The following is an 18,263-nucleotide window of genomic DNA, read 5'->3' on the forward strand; positions in this document are numbered from 1 at the left end:
GGAAGATCATTCCACATTCTGGGTCCCTTGATTTGTAGAGCATTTCTAGTTTGATTAAGTCGTATTCTTGGAATATCAAAACTGTATTTTTTTCTGGTGTGGTGCTCATGGGTTCTGTTACAACCTTCAATGAAGCTTTTGAGCTTATATGTATGTATTTGTAATGTATGTATGTAAACAATGTATTTATTATCATTTATCAATTCTGATAGAAATTACCTACTTAAAATTATCTGTTAGATTAAGGACCTGCCTGAAACGCTGCGCATACTAGTGGCTTTACAAGATTGTAAATACTGTACTATTCAATGTATTCTCACAACCCCAATGTACCTACTTGTATATATATAAATAAAATAAAATAAAATATTGTGATGGGTCAGTAGCTAGGGATGGGAAGGCAGGATGCAGTATGCCAAACTGAATTCGTGCGCCCCTTGAGGGACTTGAAGTAGAGGGATAGGGATCACAGGATAAGTATGGGTTGCACAAACTACTGGTAACAGGATGAGTATGGGTTGCACAATTAATTACTACAAAGTGGTTGAGTATGGGGTGCACGTAAATGAAGACTCCCAAGAAGCAAATCAGAGATCAGCCCAAGCTTCATCTTGAGGCAAAGCTCAATGCCTTAAGCCATATTGATGCTCTGTCCACAGAGCATTCTCTCTCTCAAATCATAATAGTACACTAATGGTTCCCTACACCACCCCTCAGGTGCAGCTGCAGCAGGCTTGGGTGACATGATGACTATGGGGTGCACAATAAACTAACACTCACAGAATGAGTATGGGCTGCACAATAAGCTACCTCTCACAAGATTAGTAATAAAGAAACATTAATTTTTTGGGTAGGGTGACTGAAACTCATCCTGGGGTAAAAATGTTTATTTAAATTTATTATAGTTAAATGAATTTAGTAAATTATTCCATATATTGTATTATAAGTGAATTGACACTAAACTATAAATGATACTAATAAGGTTTTAAAAATGAAAAACAGTAAAAATCCTTCATGTAAGATATGGAAGTTGAAAAGTAAATTAACTGTAAACTAAATTATAAACTGTAGACATAATATAAAGTATTATAAGTAAAATACCTATAAACTACCAAATAATGTGTAAGGAACCATTTCTATTGTTTGTCCTTTTTTACCTGTTTCCTCAGGTATTTTAAAATTCCCATTCCGTTGTTACTACACTGTTTTCCTGGTGTAGTTCCCTGTGGTTCAAATTTTACTACTTGTACTTCTTGCTGTTTCTGAAGGATTGCTAATGGTAGCCCTTGTTGCACCGGCGGAACTTTTTGTAAATGTTCCACCTGCGGAACTTTTTGTAATTGTTGAATTTCTTGCACCTGCGGTACTTTTTGGACTTTATGCACCTGCTGCACTTGTAGCTCGTCAGGATTTTTTTCCAGGGCATTATCGCTATCACCTTCTGATCCTAATGTAAGTTTATCTGCATCAAGCTTCCTTGTGCGTGCTGGAAAAAAATAAAAATAAAAAATAAAAAATTTTGAAATGGAAGATCCTGTGTAACAAATTTAATCAGTTACTATGATCGAGCCGCAGAAATTTTACAGGAAAGATATGGTTGGGTTGACTGCATCTATCTGGACCTAAAAGAGGCATTCAATAGAATTCCACATAAGAGTTTGTTCTGGAAACTGGAACATATTGGAGGGGTGACAGGTAAGCTTCTAACATGGATTAAAAAATTTCAAACTGATAGAAAAATGAGGGCAGTAATCAGAGGCAATGTATTGGACTGGAGAAATGTCACGAGTGGAGTACCACAGGGTTTAGTTCTGGCATTCATGGATAAATAATAAATAAATTGTTCATGATTTTTTTAGACAAAAGCTAGAATATGCAGCAGTTGTATGGTGCCCATATCTTAAGAAGTACATGTACAAACTTGAAATGATACAAAGACGTCATGGGTGTCATAGGGGCACCAGCACACTGGTTTGCTAAAGGGCCCTTAATGCTGTCGAGACCTTATGGGCCCTTGGACCCATTACGTTAAGACATAGTGCTGTATTGGGCCACACACTTTTTGCCATATACATCAACGACAGAGATGATTGAATTGAAATTATATATATATATATATATATATATATATATATATATATATATATATATATATATATATATATATATATACATATATATATATATATACACATATATATATATATATATATATATATATATATATATATATATATATATATATATATATATATATATATATATATACATATGTATATATATATATATATACATATGTATATATATATATATATATGAGAGAAAATAATAGGTGGTGATATATTTATATATTATGTGAACTACTTACACAAAAAGAAGTTAGTGGTGAAGATCTTCTTGTCCTCTTCTTGTATTACGTTGTTTGGTAAAATACCATGTGTCACCCGTGCTGGTCCTTTCTTGTAATAGATAACGATTGATTCATACCCACAGCCACGCAGATATGTTAGCTGAAAAGCAAATAATATTTAAACAATAACACTATCTGGGAAAATGCAACAAAATAAATGTTTGAAGCATAGCTGGGCATGTGCAATAGAACCCATAATAGAATCACAATACCAGAAATAAATATCTTTGATATCCCCAGAGTCAAAGTTATTCTGTGTAAATACTCTATGCAAATAAAGGGACCTTGTCTATGGAACTAACTTGCTAACAAATTTAAAAACTGTCCAACTTCTGCCATTTTAAAAAATAAAACCAAAAAGTACCTAAATTTTTTCTTGATAGTTTCCTAACTAGTGTATTAAACTCGCACTGTATCTTATGAAATCCAATGCCAGAATATATGTGCCTAAACCATACAACTTTTCCATTGTAATCATTGCTATCACCTTATATCATGATTGTTATATTGAATGCATATCTTACTATATTATACCTTGAAATATTCCTCAAATTATGCTACAATTTATATGTTGATAACCCTCAAATTTTACTTTAATGTACATAGTAATCTTTGTGATACTTTCTTACAATGTACCAGCCAATAAACCTCCTCACTTTTGGGACATGGTAACATGGTACTCAGATAAAGGGTTTCCGGTGGATGTAGTATACATGGATTATGCTAAAGACTTTAATAAGGTACCACATGGAAGACTAGCAAGGAAATTACAGGTTCATGAAAAAAATTGTAAAGTGCACAAAACAATAGTTAAAACAAAGAGAGCAAAAGGTCATACTAAATGGGAATGAATATGAAGAAATGTGTTAAGTTGAGTACCTCAGGGGTCCATTTTTAAGTCTAAAATATTTTTCATATATTGAACATCTATGATATAGAAAAGAATATAATCTAATCAACCACATCCTCATATTTGCAAATGCCTGGCATTTCACGAGCACTTTGTCCGGGGTTTATATTCTAGCCGGGGAGGATTTACTGGGTTAGGCTAACCTAACCTAACTTAACCAAACCAAACCAAGTATCTCAAGTTACAAATATCTCTGGGAATTCATATTATCTGCTGTTGTAGAATTGACAAAATGGACAGTGTCAACAAAATTATTCCCACATACTCCGTCACTATGTGATGGAGTACACATAGAATAGGGACTGAATTGTCCCTGACAGGGACAATTCTGTAACAAATGTTCTAGCATAAAACTTTGTACAGTTTAGTAATTCCTTACCATTTGATGTACTAGGTAGATCCATGTTTGGTGAAGTTTTATAGCTGGAGCTGGAAGATCCTGTCGAGATGACTTCTTCAAAGAGAATAGCTTCAACACATTGTGTCTTGAGTCTTCCAGTACTTGGCCTACAGTTACCAGATCTGATTTACAGAAACTAGTGAACTATGGAGATAAGATTGTTAATAATATACTTTTTTTGAGATTCATATGACTTGCAGCTTAAAAACCAATCTTATTTTAAAATAGTACACTAAAGTACATAGCAAATTGCGAAATTCGTAGTTTTTTAACTACTTTAAAGCTAAATTCTCAAGCTTTGAAAATAAGCACAATTTGCTATTTTAAGCGGAATCTGGCAACTCTGATTTAGCATGTAAACATTGACTTTTGACTTGCATTCACAATGTAGTTATTTATTTTTCAACAATTTAAAACGAGTTATGAAAATACACACATTGGTACATTATTGCAAAGGCACTATACTATATATATATATATATAAATTGTTGCAAGTCGAGCAACAAATATTTTACATTGAACAACAAATAAGATTGGAAAAGCAGTATTGCCAAAATAGACCCCAGACACACCCTGTGGGTAGTAATGGACCCCCATACCGACCCTATGAGGGGTAGTGGACCCCATAATAACACTATGGGCGATAGTGGACACTATACAAACACTATGGGCGGTAGTTGACTTCATAGAGACCCTGTGGGCGGTAAGGGACCCCCTATCGACCCTGTGGGCGGCAGTGGACCCCCTATCGGTCCTGTGGGCGGCAGTGGACCCCCTACCGACCCTGTGGGCGGCAGTGGACCCCTACCGAACGTGTGGGCGGCAGTGGACCCCCTACCGACCCTGTGGGCGGCAGTGGACCCCCTATCGATCCTGTGGGCGGTAGTGGACCCCCCCCATATCGACCCTGTGGGCGGCAGTGGACCCCCTATCGATCCTGTGGGCGGCAGTGGACCCCCTACCGACCCAGTGGGTGGCAGTGGACCCCCTGCCGACCCTGTGGGCGGTAGTGGACCCCTACCGACCCTGTGGACGGTAGTTGACTTCATAGCGACCCAGTGGGCGGTAGTGAACCCCATACCGACCCTGTGGGTGGCGGTGGACTCCATACCGACTCTGTGGGCGGCAGTGAACCCTATATACTAATCCTGTGGGCGATACTGTACCCTATAGTCATCCTGTGGGGGCAATGGATGCCATACATATCCAGTGGGTGTTATTGTACCCCATACTTATTCTGTGGGTGGTTGGAGCCCCATACCCATCCTGTGGGTTATAGTGGACCCCATACTCATCCTGTGGGTGGTATTGGACCCCATACCTATCCTGTGGGTGGTTGTGAGCCCATACCCATCCTGTCGGTGGTAGTGGACGCAATACACATCCAGTGGATGGTATTGGATCCCATACCCTTCCTGTGGGTGGAAGTGATCCCCATACCATTCCTGTGGGTGGATGTGACCCCCATACTCATCCTGCGGGTGTTATTGGACCCCTTACCCACCTAACAGGTGGTAGTGGACCCTAATCCTATAGTTTCCAATAATCCACACCATACCATCCTGTTTGCAGTAGTTTACCCTATATACATTCCAACATAACATCGTTTTCTGTTAGCGTTCCTACAAAACATTCTTTAAAGATTTCTAAAGCACAAACTATAGTATATAATATTGATTGGTGAAGCACTTATTCTATGTAATAATTTATTGTGCTTATTATAATTTACTAAGAACAACTAATATTTCTCAAAACAAAACTACGAGCCTTCAATAGGATGTAGCTGATCTGTAATATTATAAGAGCATGGACAATAGTAGGTGAATTTCACAACCCATGTGGGACCTGAAAACTACAATTTTCGTTATAATTGAACCAATCACGACTATTCAGCTATCTACGTTGATGGACGAGTACTGTGAGACGTAAATTGGTACGTGAGGAAGAGTTTGAGCCTTGGTAAAAAAGTTAACTGGGAATATATCACATATGTACTAAATCACATTCCACATATTGACTTTAAGCACTAGTCATATATGTACTGTCTTGTGTGAGAACGGGTTGACCAGCTCAGTGGTTCTCTATGGTGAACACAAATGTATATACTTATACATTTATAAGAGAGTGTATATAGTGTAACAAAACTGCAAACAGTACTGTTGGGGGAGAAATTTTAGTGCACCTGACCTTGAATGAGTGAGGGAGGTAGCCGCCAGCTGACTTTGTGTAGCGACATCTCTTGGTGCCTGAACTAACTATATCAGCTTAGTTGCACAGTTGTGTTGAACAAAACATGTAGATCCTTACATATAACATCTGTATATAGTAAATTAAATAAATAACAGGACGGTGGGAGGAGAAAGTAGACGAGTGAGGCGTTGTTGAGGGAGTGGCTGGCTGGTGTGTGGCGGTCACTCCTCGTTGCTTTTCGACTCATAATACCAACTTAGTGGTTCATTATGGTGAATAAAACATGCAGATACTTATATATAACCTACGTATAGAGTGTAATAACAGTAAAACTATTTGTTTATTGTTTTATGAACATAATAATTGAATCACTAATATGCACACCATACTTTTGAGTATAGCGATGATTCACCCCATTTATTATATAAATCTATCACACACTATTGAATAATATTACTGCAAAAAAACTAAAAAAATCAATCAGGGACATTGAAATAATTAGGTAATAATATCTTTGTGGCAACTCCCACCTGTCAGCTCAGGTGACGCTGACGGTCTCTGACGACCGCTCTGTCAACGCCCACATTTTACCAGACTTCCTCGGCCTATTGCGGCCAAAATATGTGACCTACGATTTTTTTCCCCATGCTCAGGGAACACAAATTAACATTTTTAGAAGACAAAATAATTTTTCAGAATTTTTTTTTCTTGTGCACAGGGGTGTAAATCTCCTCAGGACCCCTTAGCAGCTTAAGGGTTAAGGGGGCCTTCCCTGCTGCCACTTTTGTAGATTGGAACTATGTTAGCCTTATTTCCACACATCAGCTACAACTCCTGTAAACAGGGATGCCTGAAAAATCAGTTGAAGTGGAATGCTGAGCTCAGGTGCACATTCTCTCAGAACCCATGGTGAAACTCCATCTGGACCAACTGCTTTGTTCTTACTTAGCTCCTTGAACATTTTTCCCACTTCGTCTCTAGACACCTCTATGTGCTCTATGTTGTTCTCTGGAATTCATATTGTGTCTGGTTCCCTGAAGATTTCATTTTGTACAAACACACTTTGGAAATTTTTGTTTAATGTTTCACACATTTCCTTTTCATTTTCCGTGAATTTTTTTCCCATTTTCAACCTCTGAATATTATCCTTTACCTGCAATTTGTTGTTTATGAATTTATAGAATAGACCTGGTTTTGTGTTTTACATTTGTCTGCAATCCCTTTTTCAAAAATTTCTTTCTGCCTCTCTCCTCACTGCCGTGTAGTTGTTTCTTGCATCTTTGTATCGCTGGTATGTTTGGGGGTTTGGCCTCTTCCTATATTGATTCCATTTTTGTGTCTTTTGGTCTCTGGCCCTCTCGCAATATCTGTTGAACCAGTCCTGTTTCCTAGGTCTGCATCTCTTTTTTGGTATAAATTTTTTTGTGCCTTTGTCATATATTTCACAAAACTTGACATACATCTCATTTACTTCCTTGCCTAGCAACAACAATCTAGTTCAATTATACTCACTAAAAAAAATTCTATGGTCGCCATAATGTCCTCTCCTGAAGTCAGGTTTTTCAACTGCTTCAACCTCCTTATTTTCTTCCAGATTATAACGCATTGCGTACTTTATTCCCAAGTTTACTTTATTTTATTTTATTATTTTATTTTACATACTTTATTTATTGTGTGGAGCATTCTATGTCTGCCATCAACCGGGCCGGGCACCCAGAAAGGTAGGCACCCCAACACAAACCCCTAATCTGGTTAAAACAACTACAGAAAACTAACAAGTAAACAGAACTCCCCAATTGAAAAACAAGCATGACGTCACACTTGCTGCGCCACTTTTCTGCGCAGCTTCCCCCCCCCCCTCCCAGAAGGAGGGGGAAGGGGGAGCCCCAGACCCATCGCGCCGGCTATCCACCTGTCAGTTCTCGGCTGATGTGATTGTGGCTCGGTCGTGTGGCTCCAGCTCCAGATTCTCTCATGTGTTGTGCTGTGCCTTGTGTCCAGTACTTCTCTTATGGTGGCATGCGAGCTGGGAGTAATATTCACAGGTACTCAAGCTGCATGTGCTTAGGGTTCCCTTCCCTGAGTGTCCTGTAAGTACTGCCCTTGGGGCTTGGGGTTATCTTCCACAAGTCACCTTGGGGTCTACCTCTATTAGTCTTTTGCTGTTCAGTGATTGACCGCCCTGAGTGTGTTGGGGGGTTTCTCCCCTGTTTACCCTGGGGGTAAGTGGTAGTTTTTGCACTGGTAGGGGCGCAGTTTTCACCTATTACAGTGGCCAGCTTTTTTTCTTCTGGGTACATTGTCCTCTTGAAGAGGTTTTCTTTTCATTTTTGTTTGTGCCTGGTGGGGGGGGTGTCTGCTTTTGTTCCCCTACCCCCAGTTATCTTAGTGTCTTAACCTCCTATGTTCAGTGGTACCCCCTTGCTTGGCCCCCGTGAGTGGACACGTCTTGGGGGTGGTTCAGTTTTAGAAGTTTGTTTGATAGATATGGACGCCAGTTAGCAGTACCCTGCCTGGGCTTACCCTTCGCGATAACAGTCTAAGGGCCCTGGGAAATCCCACGGAGGCACAAAGGGTTCAATGGATGTGACCCTTGGGTCCCCCTCTCTCCTTGTGCGAGTTTGAGGGTTAATCTGTTCCCTTGTCTCAGGGCGACACTCATTGTTTCTTCCTCCGTTATGCTACCTGTTGGGTTGGTGACACCTTCAACCCGGAGTCTTGCGAGCATTTTTGCTTGTTTGTGATTCACTTTACCCAATCCACTGATGACACTATCCGGGTGCAGGCGGCTCAGGCGTTACATGCTTTCTTGAGGTTATCTCGAGAGGATTTTGGGACTTAGTGTCCCCGTGGCCCGGTCCTCGACCAGGCCTCCACCCCCAGGAAGCAGCCCATAGCAGCTGTCTAACTCCCAGGTTACCTATTTACTGCTAGGTAACAGAGGCATCAGGGTGAAAGAAACATTTTGCCCATTTGTCTCCGCCTCTACTGGGAATTGAACCCGAAATCTCAGGACTACGAATCTGAAGTGCTGTCCACCCAGCTGTCAGGCGTCAGGTGCTAGGTTTAGGTTGCTGCAACATGCTAGGTTGATTGCTACCCTGGATGCCCTGAGCCTACCCTGCTTTGCTTGTAGAGACCCGGACTTGGGGGTGTTGGTCATTTCGACCTTGGTTCAGTCCGCACCCCCTCGTTCTTGCCCTGCTGTGGTTCATTCTGGTCCCCCCTCCCCCCCCCCCCCTCCTTGCTTCCGGCACCGGAGTGTCTGTGGGCTTCGTGGTCTGGAAGGTTGGGGGGAAGTTTAGAGGATTCTGAGACTCAGGAAGTTTCGGGGGTTGCCCCTTCCGGGGTGGCGACGGAGGCATTTGATTCAATTCCTCCAGTTGTTGCATATCAGTCTGACCAGTGCCCCCCCCCCCCTCCTTAGTGTTTTCCGGCTACCCCGTCTTCTGATTTTGAGGCCGGGGCTTTGGAGGACAATTTTGCCCCGGGACCTGGTATAGAGGTTCCCGGGGTTTGGGGGGGAGGGCTGGCTTGGGGACCTGAGCCCCATTGGACTCCACCTGGGGTTTTCTTACCCTTTGAGTGGGGCTTACTTTTACAGGGAGTGGGGGTTTTCCTTCCCTTTCCTTCCCTCTCTACATACGAGTTGGTTTTGGTGATGGTCCTTCCCCGGTTCAGTTCCGTGTCCCTTCGGGTCCTTCGGTTCCGTTCTTCCTGTGGATAATTTTAACAACATTCTTATCTGGGACATGTATTCTTCTGCGTCATGTCACATTCATGTAAGAATCGTATCGGGATCCTGCATGACTCTTGGTCAAGTATACCAATGGGCCCATATGTGCCTCTGTGATTTAGTGCTTGATTATCTAGGGTCTCGAAGGTTTTAGAAGAACTTCGATAATTCACATATTATTGGTACGTCTGTCAGTTTCTTGTGAGGATTACCTCCAGTCCTTTCTTGGACTCGTTGGTTCACTTCCATACTACGTATCATCTTTCAATACTATATCTAATTATTTTCTAATCACATCTCATCTCTGTAATCTGTCTCGGCAATAAAAATAATTGTTAAATAAACATTGTCGGCTACCCTCTCCGAAAGAAGGGTGGAGCCAGCTTGGACCTCATGCATTCTGAGCGTGGCCCGAGGGAGATAGTTTTGTTTCTGGACAGTATAACATGTGTTGGTGTTCTGCGACCTTTCTCAAGGGTAATACACCACACTAGCTACTCTCTCTCTCCAGTCATAGCCCCCTTAATACTGGGGGAGTTCTGGATTTTCTATATAGGGAAACTTCCTAGTTTTTTCTCTGAATGCAGGAGAAGGGTGGCTCGGTGTGATGCCCTCTTCGCCTCTACTCTACGCCTAGTCTTATCCTAATGCATACGCAACGTAGGACATAATCCACAACCAATGCTCCCAGAATATTACATGACTGAGCTGTGTCATGCCACTATAGTGCCTACACTCTACATGCGAGATTATACGGTCTGGCTACACTGTCAGCCAGGCACTGGCTGTCGATTTTTGGATAAGTGTTGGGTATTGTTTGTGGTATGTTGATTGGGCACTTTGCGTGCATCTTAACACTATCACTCACCGGGCAGGCGCGCAGTCAACTTAGGGGTCATGCACCGAGCGTGCGGATAAGCGCGTGGTGACACCTAAATGTGTATACTCATTTCAGCTTTCTCACCTTAATTCTTGTGCTACGTCGCTCGTTTTGGTATCATTGTGTTTGCAATTAAATTCCCTACAGGTGTGTATAAATATAATGTCCAAAAGACTGGCGTGACCCCCAACAGCAAAGCCTAAAGTCGGCAAAAGTTACCCCGTGAGCGCACAAAATCAGTAACATGTGCATACTCGTTCCACTTTTCTCACCTTAATTCTCGTGCTACGTCGCTCGTTTTGGTATCATTGTGTTCGCAATTAAATTCCCTACAGATGTGTATGAATATAATGTACAAAAGCCTGGAGTGCTTCCCCGCAGAAAAGCCTAAAGTTACCCGTGAACGAGCACCATTTTGTACACTGCAACCTAATGTGTATACTCGTTCAATTTGATAACATCAAATTTCGTGTTACGTCTTTCATTTTGGTATCAAATTGTTCGCAATAAAAAGGCGAGTATTTTAAAACTAGTCCCATAATAATAGAGCAATAAATGGAATTTTAACAAATATTTTAATTCTGGAAGCTCATCATTACAAAATTATTTATATCTTTCCAGTGTTCTGACATAAATTTTTGTGTTACATCTTTCATTTTGGTATCAAATTGTTCGGGACGTAAAGGCACACATTTTAAATCTAGTCCCAACATAATAGCACAATAAATAGAATTTTAACAAATATTTTAATATTTTGACCAAAAGCCTATTTATAATCGTTCAAGTGTTTGGACATCAAGTTTCATGTTATATCTTTCATTTTGGTATCAAATTGTGCGCAATCTAAAGGCGCTTATTTTGATACTATCCCGAGGTCAGTTGGATAAAAAATGAATTTTATACAAATATTTTTTGTAGTGGACGCGAGTCCTGTCCAAAGTTACCGATAGTATTAATGTTGCCTTAATTAATATGTCCATATATATTGTTGTTCATTACACTGTGGGGCATAGCCCAAAATTTTAGTAACTTTTAATTTACTTTTTCAGCGACTGAATCTTTTTTTGACTCTGGGCACTCATTCATTGACTGTCATTCAATGCCTGGCTACATCCTTATATATATATTGGAATCTCTCTGTATATATAGTTGATCTTGTACATTACATTAGCAATTGCTAATTAAGTTGTGTTAGTTCATCATATTGATTATACTCTTTTGTCCCTAGCTACCGGTGTGTTGACCATATTTACGGTCATTTCATTGCATATTTATGTATTTCTTACCTTTATGCTACACATTCTTGTGTATATTAGTATGTGCATATTGGCTATACTAATGATAATGCTAGGCTGGACTATGTACATGTTCAGTTCCCTGATTTTGAACTGACCAGTGTTTAGTTATAGCGCAGAGTTCTTTCCTCTTCTTGTATCACACTACCGACTGCCGGGTAGGCAATGTCTGCAGATGGATGTCGATTTCCATTCAACCACTCCTGCCCCCTGCAGTTAATTTTCATTGGGACGGGGGGGAGCTTGGAATTACAGCCCTGGCTACGAACTTTTCTTTGAGTTAGTTTTCCATACGGGAATTTTTATTTTAGTGCAGTACATATCCTAAGTAGTTTTCCTCATACATTACTCAGCGTCATGTGCGTCGTTCTGCCCTGCTGGAGCTGGTTGCACCATTCCTGCAGGATGCGGTGTCACTGTTTTCGCTTCACGTCTCGCGTGTTGCCTCATGGTGCTCGCTTCCTTATTGGCCTCTGCCTGGGCCTCTGGCTCTTCGGTTTTCATCACCATTTTGTCCTTGCTGTTTGCGGGGTCTGCTGTTGGGCTGTTTCTGCAAGCGGTTTCTTCTCGTTGTCATCCGTTGTCGGTCTTGTTGGTCCTTCAAGGGTCCCAGGGGGTGGGGATCCTCAAGGACGGGGCGTGTCTGCTCGCCTGGGTTGGTTCTTTCCCGGCTCGCTGGGTTTGGTGCCTGGTGCCCTGATGGACATTCCATCTGGTTCCCTGACAACCTTGGTTTCAGGCACTGCTTGCTCAGTGTCGTTGCTTGCCCAGGGATTGTTATGGGGCTGGTTTGGTCTTCTCGAGTCTTTGCGTCTGGTACTTTACTTTTGACTCAAGTCTATAACCATCTGTTCATTTTCGTTGGGACGGGGGAAGCTCGGTGGAGATCAGATGGCTTCGTTGATGGTGTCCCACCTGCGTGCTTCGTCATGGTGGCTGTATGGGGCTTCCTGGCGATCCTTCCTTTTTCTTTTTTTGTCTCTTCGTAGGTATACTTCGCTTTTTGTTGAGGTGGTCTTGTCCTTTCTCTAGTGGCTGTTTCAGGACTGTTTTCGTATGCCGCATTTTGTCATCTCGTATCATGTGGTGCTGGCGGAGCTGCTACGGCTTGCTTTCAGTTTTGATGTTCCTTCTGCACCATTCCATAAGTTGTCTAGGGCATTGTTTCACCTCCGGCCTGCTCTTGCGCCGCCTGAGCTGTCCTGGTCTTTGGACATGATGCTCTCTTACCTCTTCCCCCTGGTTGGTTGTGGCCCCTTCGGTTCCCGATTGTTTCTCAGAGGTTTCTACTCCTTTGGGTTCTGGTGTTAGGTTTGTTTGTTGCAGCCGTTCTTCTTTTTCTGGTGAGGTTGGGTTGGCTGTTTTTCTGGAGGAGGTCCATGGGGTTGTTGTTGCTTGGTATTTTTGGCTGGGGGGTGCATCTTCTTGTGTCTGGTTGTGGCTCTCAGCAATTGCCTGCATGTCGTGGCCTCTGTGGCCCCTGGACATGCTTTAAGTTGCCCGGGGTTCCCTTGTCCCCTGTTCAGGGGTTTTGGTCTCCCGGGTTGTCTGCGGGGTCCTTTCGGTGTTGCCTGTTGTCTTGCTTTCGGGTTTTAGGCACATGGTTTCTGCCTCCCAGGTTTGTCTCTCTTTTGTCCTTGGCTTTGGGTAGATAGCTCTTGGGAGCCGAAGGGGCTCCCCCCAGAACTCCTCGCCATTTTCTGGGTGAGACCTGGAAGCTTCTTGGTAGCCCTCCCTTTCCCCAGTTGGCTATTTTTTTCGGGTGTTTTGACATCCACTCTTGAACTGACAAGTGGATAGCTGGTGCGATGGGTCGAGGGGCTCCCCCTTCCCCCTCTAAGGGAGGGGGAAGCTGCGCAGACAAGCAGCGCGGAAAGTGTGATGTCATGCTCGTTTTTCAATTGGGGAGTTCTGTTTACTTGTTAGTTTTCTGTACTACAGTAATTTTAACCAGATTATGGGTGTTTAGGCCACGAAATTGTTTTTGATTTCTGTGCGCTTCCCCGGCTGGCCAGCAAGGCGGCGCTGTGTCTAGTTTACATGTGACTGTGTGTGGCTCAAGTTTTGGAGGAGTTTTTGCCTCCATCTGGAGGTACTGTGGTACCTGAGCCTACGTATTTAATCCGTTCCCAAAGATGGTTCATAACCCCAAAATTTTTAAACCGAAGCGAATTTTCCCATAAGAAATAATGTAAATTGAATTACTGTAATCCATTCCACACTCCCATAAATATTAACTTCAAAGTAAATTTTATACCTAATTCACCCTAATCTTTAGTACTAAAGTATGTACAGGTTATTGCTTAAATTTATTGATGACTCTTGTTGGTGTATGGAAGACGGTGAGGAGGGGAGAGAGGAGGAGAGGTGTTAGTGGTTGGAAGGGGAGTCCCCTTCCATTATAACATCAGGCGGTGATGACTTCTATGGGGTAATCCCTCTCCTATGTTTTGCAGGAGCACTACTAGGACCTGGTTGTGGCTCACTGCTTGCTTGTCTTACTGAGAATCTGTCTAAACACACTTGTTTTTCCCTATATTTTAACACTTGTCTGTAGTGAGATATCATATAACCATTTAAAAGGTCAATGCAATGGCCTGCTACAGCTTTATCTGGGGTGAGTTTTTTAAAGAAAACTTTGGAGTTCTTCCCATAATTCACACATTTTCTTAACCCCTAAGCTGCTCGGGACTATTAGGCCTTCAACACCCACAGGCGCAACAAAATAAAAAAATAAAAAAATAAAAAATATTTCGTCTTATAAGTGTTCATTTGTGTTCCCTGATCACAGGAAAAATAAAAAAATAAATCCTAACTGGCATATTTTGGCTGTAATATGGTGGGGGAAGTCTGGCAAAAAAGAAGCGTTGACAGAACAGGCGCCAAAGAAGGTCTGCTCCGCCCCAGCTGTCAGGCGTGAGTTGCCACAAAGATATTATTACCTAATTATTTCAATGTCTGATTGATTTCTTCTAATTTTTTTGCAGTAATATTATTCAATAGTGTGTAATATGATATATTTATATAATAAAATGTGTGAATCATTGCTGTACTCAAAATTATGTTGTGCATATTAGTGATTCAATTATTATGTTCATAAAACAATTAACAAATAGTTTTGCTGTTATTACACTATATACACAGTTTATATATAAGTATCTGCATGTTTTGTTCATCATAACGAACCACTAAGTTGGTATTGTGAGTCAAAAAGCAACAAGGAGTGACCGGCACACACCAGCCAGCCACTCACTACCACTCCCTCCTTCGCCAACATCCTCCTCCCACTATATTGTTTTTGTTTGTATTCACTATATACAGACGTTATATATATAAGTATCTACACATTTTGTTCACCATAGCAAACCACTAAGCTGGTATAGTAAGTGCAGACAGCAACAGGTGGCCGCACATTCGGCAGAAGACTCTACAGCCCTCCCACCCTCAACATTACTCCTCCCACAGCACAGTGCAAATTATCACAACAATCCTGCTATTATCAGAATCCTGGTCATTTATATCACAGTCAGGGGTCTTCTGTAATACTATCATCGCTAAATAATAGCATGTACATATATATTTTGACATTTTTAGGCGATGCTGTGGTCACAAGCTGAACAGCAGTGCTGTGAGCTCATGTTGCGTGCACCAGCCTTGGTGGTTCACTCAGTACTGAGGCCCCTCACTCCTGGTAATGTTGCCCACGATTTTTATTTAAAATGGCATCTGTTTACAAGAGCCCTGAGGAAGGTGATGTGAACCCTGTGTATCCGCGAGCCGTTTAAATCTTGCATAGTACTCCAAAACTACATATGCAGTGATGCACACTTTTGCGTCAGTTACTCAAAAGTTCATAAGCAGTATTGGGCAGTTTAAGGGTTAATGAGGAAGGGACATCCTCTACTGCCTCTACTCATAACTATTTTCTTAGATTGAACCTTACCACTGACTTTCTTGGGACCATGGCAAGATATATAATAATTACCTTTATGTTCAAATACCCAAAAATCCCAAAACACTGAAATTCTTTACAAAGAATTCAGGCGCGATTGTCACTAGGCGGGAGGCACTGTTAAACTGAGGCGTGGTCGCCGTGCCACCACACGCTAGGTCAGTCATACGTGTATTAACAAACTACTTTACCCTAGGCAAAGTTCGTAACGCAATTTGGATTTTACGAAGAAATTGGGCTCGTAACCTGAAAATTCGTAAAGAGGGGCATTTGTGAGCCGAGGTATCACTTTACTTCTCCCGGAGCCGTGTGTATATGTAAATGTGTGTTTGATTATTTGTATATGAGTAATAGTATGTTTTATGGCCGCCTGTTGTTTCTTTTCCAGGGTACGTTTTCCGCCAAAAGTTGTGGTGCTTCGGGCTCCATTTTGGGTTCAGGTTCATTTCCAGTTTCCTTTGGGTTCTTCGGTTTTGTCTCCCGGAGATTTTCCTCTCAAATTTCTCTTGTACAGGTTTGGGTGGCCCTTGGTGGTTTCCTCCGGTGTGGCCCAGTCTTGGCCTCTAATCTGGCCCCGACCTCTATTGAGGGGCGGTCCCTGGGTCTTCCTGGCTTGCAGACGGCTGTCTTGCTTTGGCCTGGGCCCCAGCTCTGGGGTTTTCTCCACTCTTTTTGTCTGTTTTGTTTGCAGTCTAGGTTGTTCCTCAGTTCCTGGCAGCTTCTGCTGCTGCCATCCTCTTTCTGCTTTGTTGGTGATCCGGGTCGACGTTCTCGTGCTCCCGGCTGGATCGTGCCAGGGTTCGGGTCTCTGCAGGTCGAGGTAGGCCTTGTTGTTAGTTTTTGAACTGGCACCACCTTCTCGTACGGGATGTTGGCTCTTTCGTGGGTTGCCCCCACGGGAGCCGGGGACACTAAAGCCTCGAAATAATCTCAAGATAACCTCAAGATATTGCCCCGTTACCAGGATGCTGGTGGGGGGAGGGGGGGCAGAGACATGTGCTGTTTGCTCATGCCTGATCACATGATTTGTGGTTTTTTTGGGTTGTCATCCGGCCTGTGGTGGCATTGAGTGGCTCCTCTTTCTACCGGGGGATTCGGGGCTGACTTCCCATTCACTCTGTCAGGTCATCTTGGAGTGGGTGAGCTTGGGAGTGGTCGAAAAGACCTTGTCCCTCAGGTGGGTTTCCCGCCTGTTTCCAGTACCGAAGTGGGACTGTGCGGATATGTGGTTCATTCTGGACTTGTCCTGCTGAACCTCTGGATTCCTTGCCCCTCGTTTCGGATAACTACTCTGTCCCTGGTTTGGCTTCTGTTAGAGCCGGGTTGTTGGTTGGTGATTCTGGATCTCCGGGATGTGTATTGGCACCTCCCTATTCATCTGGAGTTCAGGGACTGGTTAGGTTTTGTGGTGGAGGGGCAGGCTTACCGCTTTCGTTGCCTTCCTTTTGGGTTGAATCTGGTGCCTCGCATATTCACGTGTCTTCCCGGTTCGTGGTGGCCCTTCTGCATCTGCTAGTGGTTCAGGTGTAGGCCTATCTCGACAACTGGTTGGTGTGGGCTCCCAGCTGGTCTGCTTGTCTGCTGACCAGGGGGATAATTCTTTCCCAGTTCATCGGATTCTGGTTCCTGGTGAGCTGGAGGAAGTCTCATCTGGTTCTATCCAAAGGTTCGGACCCAGCTGGGCCTCGTGAGGGACTCTCGGAACACTTCCTTGTGTCTCCCTCCAGAGGCATTGGTGCTGCTGCAGTCCTGCCTTCTGCTGTTTGGGGGGGGGGGGGGTTCCCGGGTCATGTGGTGGTTGCTCGAGCAGTTGTGCAGGAGTCTGACCTTCCCCGTGTCGATTTATTCACTGGGTCGGGTCTGGCTTCAGCGTTTGGTAGCTCCAGGGAGCCAGAGGAACTCTACACAGAAAACCAGCGTTGAATGTAATGAAACGCCATTTTCTGGGTGAGTCCCAGAGGCTCCCCGGCACCCTCACTCCCTCCTGTCGGCGGTTTCCATTTTGTTTTTGATTCTCGGCCTCTGAATTGGGGTGTGAGTAACCGGCACAGGAGGTCCAGGGCTCCCCCTTCACCCTCCCAGGGAGGGAAGGGCTGCATGGACAAGTGGTGTGGCAGTGTGTATGATGTTTGTTTGTTTCTTTAGATGGGGGGGGGGGGTGGAATCTGCCTCTCTATTCGGTCTTTGGTTGCAATTTTTCTTACCATGTGGGGTCTGTTTTGTTATGTCTACCTTTCTGGGTGCTAACCCCAGTTGATGGCAGATATGGAATGTCCCCAAATACATGGGGTTTCCATAGGCCATTGCTCCCTTTGCCTTTTTGAGGCGGCCAGGTTCTGGCTTGTGGTCCTCGGTAGGCTGAACTCCAGATGACTGATGACCCCGGACTAATATGCGCATATCAATCCGATAGCTCCAGAGAACCGGAGGGACTCACACAGAAAATAATTTTTTTTCGTTGTAAATACATTAACTTAATCAAATGTTCTT

General features: G+C 43.0%; 1 protein-coding gene across 1 annotated transcript; it reads right to left on the minus strand.

Moving 5' to 3' along the window:
- Nucleotides 1-873: 873 nt before the first annotated feature.
- LOC138350933 (uncharacterized) lies at nt 874-3,859 on the minus strand. Its single transcript, XM_069302389.1, has 3 exons — nt 3,700-3,859; nt 2,369-2,510; nt 874-1,486 (listed from the first exon to the last, which is right to left on the minus strand). Exons 1-3 carry the CDS (start codon nt 3,700-3,702, stop codon nt 1,137-1,139), a joined length of 495 nt encoding a protein of 164 aa, XP_069158490.1. The 5' UTR covers nt 3,703-3,859; the 3' UTR covers nt 874-1,136.
- Nucleotides 3,860-18,263: the final 14,404 nt, after the last annotated feature.

The sequence above is a fragment of the Procambarus clarkii genome, chromosome 48 (genome assembly GCF_040958095.1).
Source record: "Procambarus clarkii isolate CNS0578487 chromosome 48, FALCON_Pclarkii_2.0, whole genome shotgun sequence".
Classification (NCBI taxonomy): Eukaryota; Metazoa; Arthropoda; class Malacostraca; order Decapoda; family Cambaridae; genus Procambarus; species Procambarus clarkii.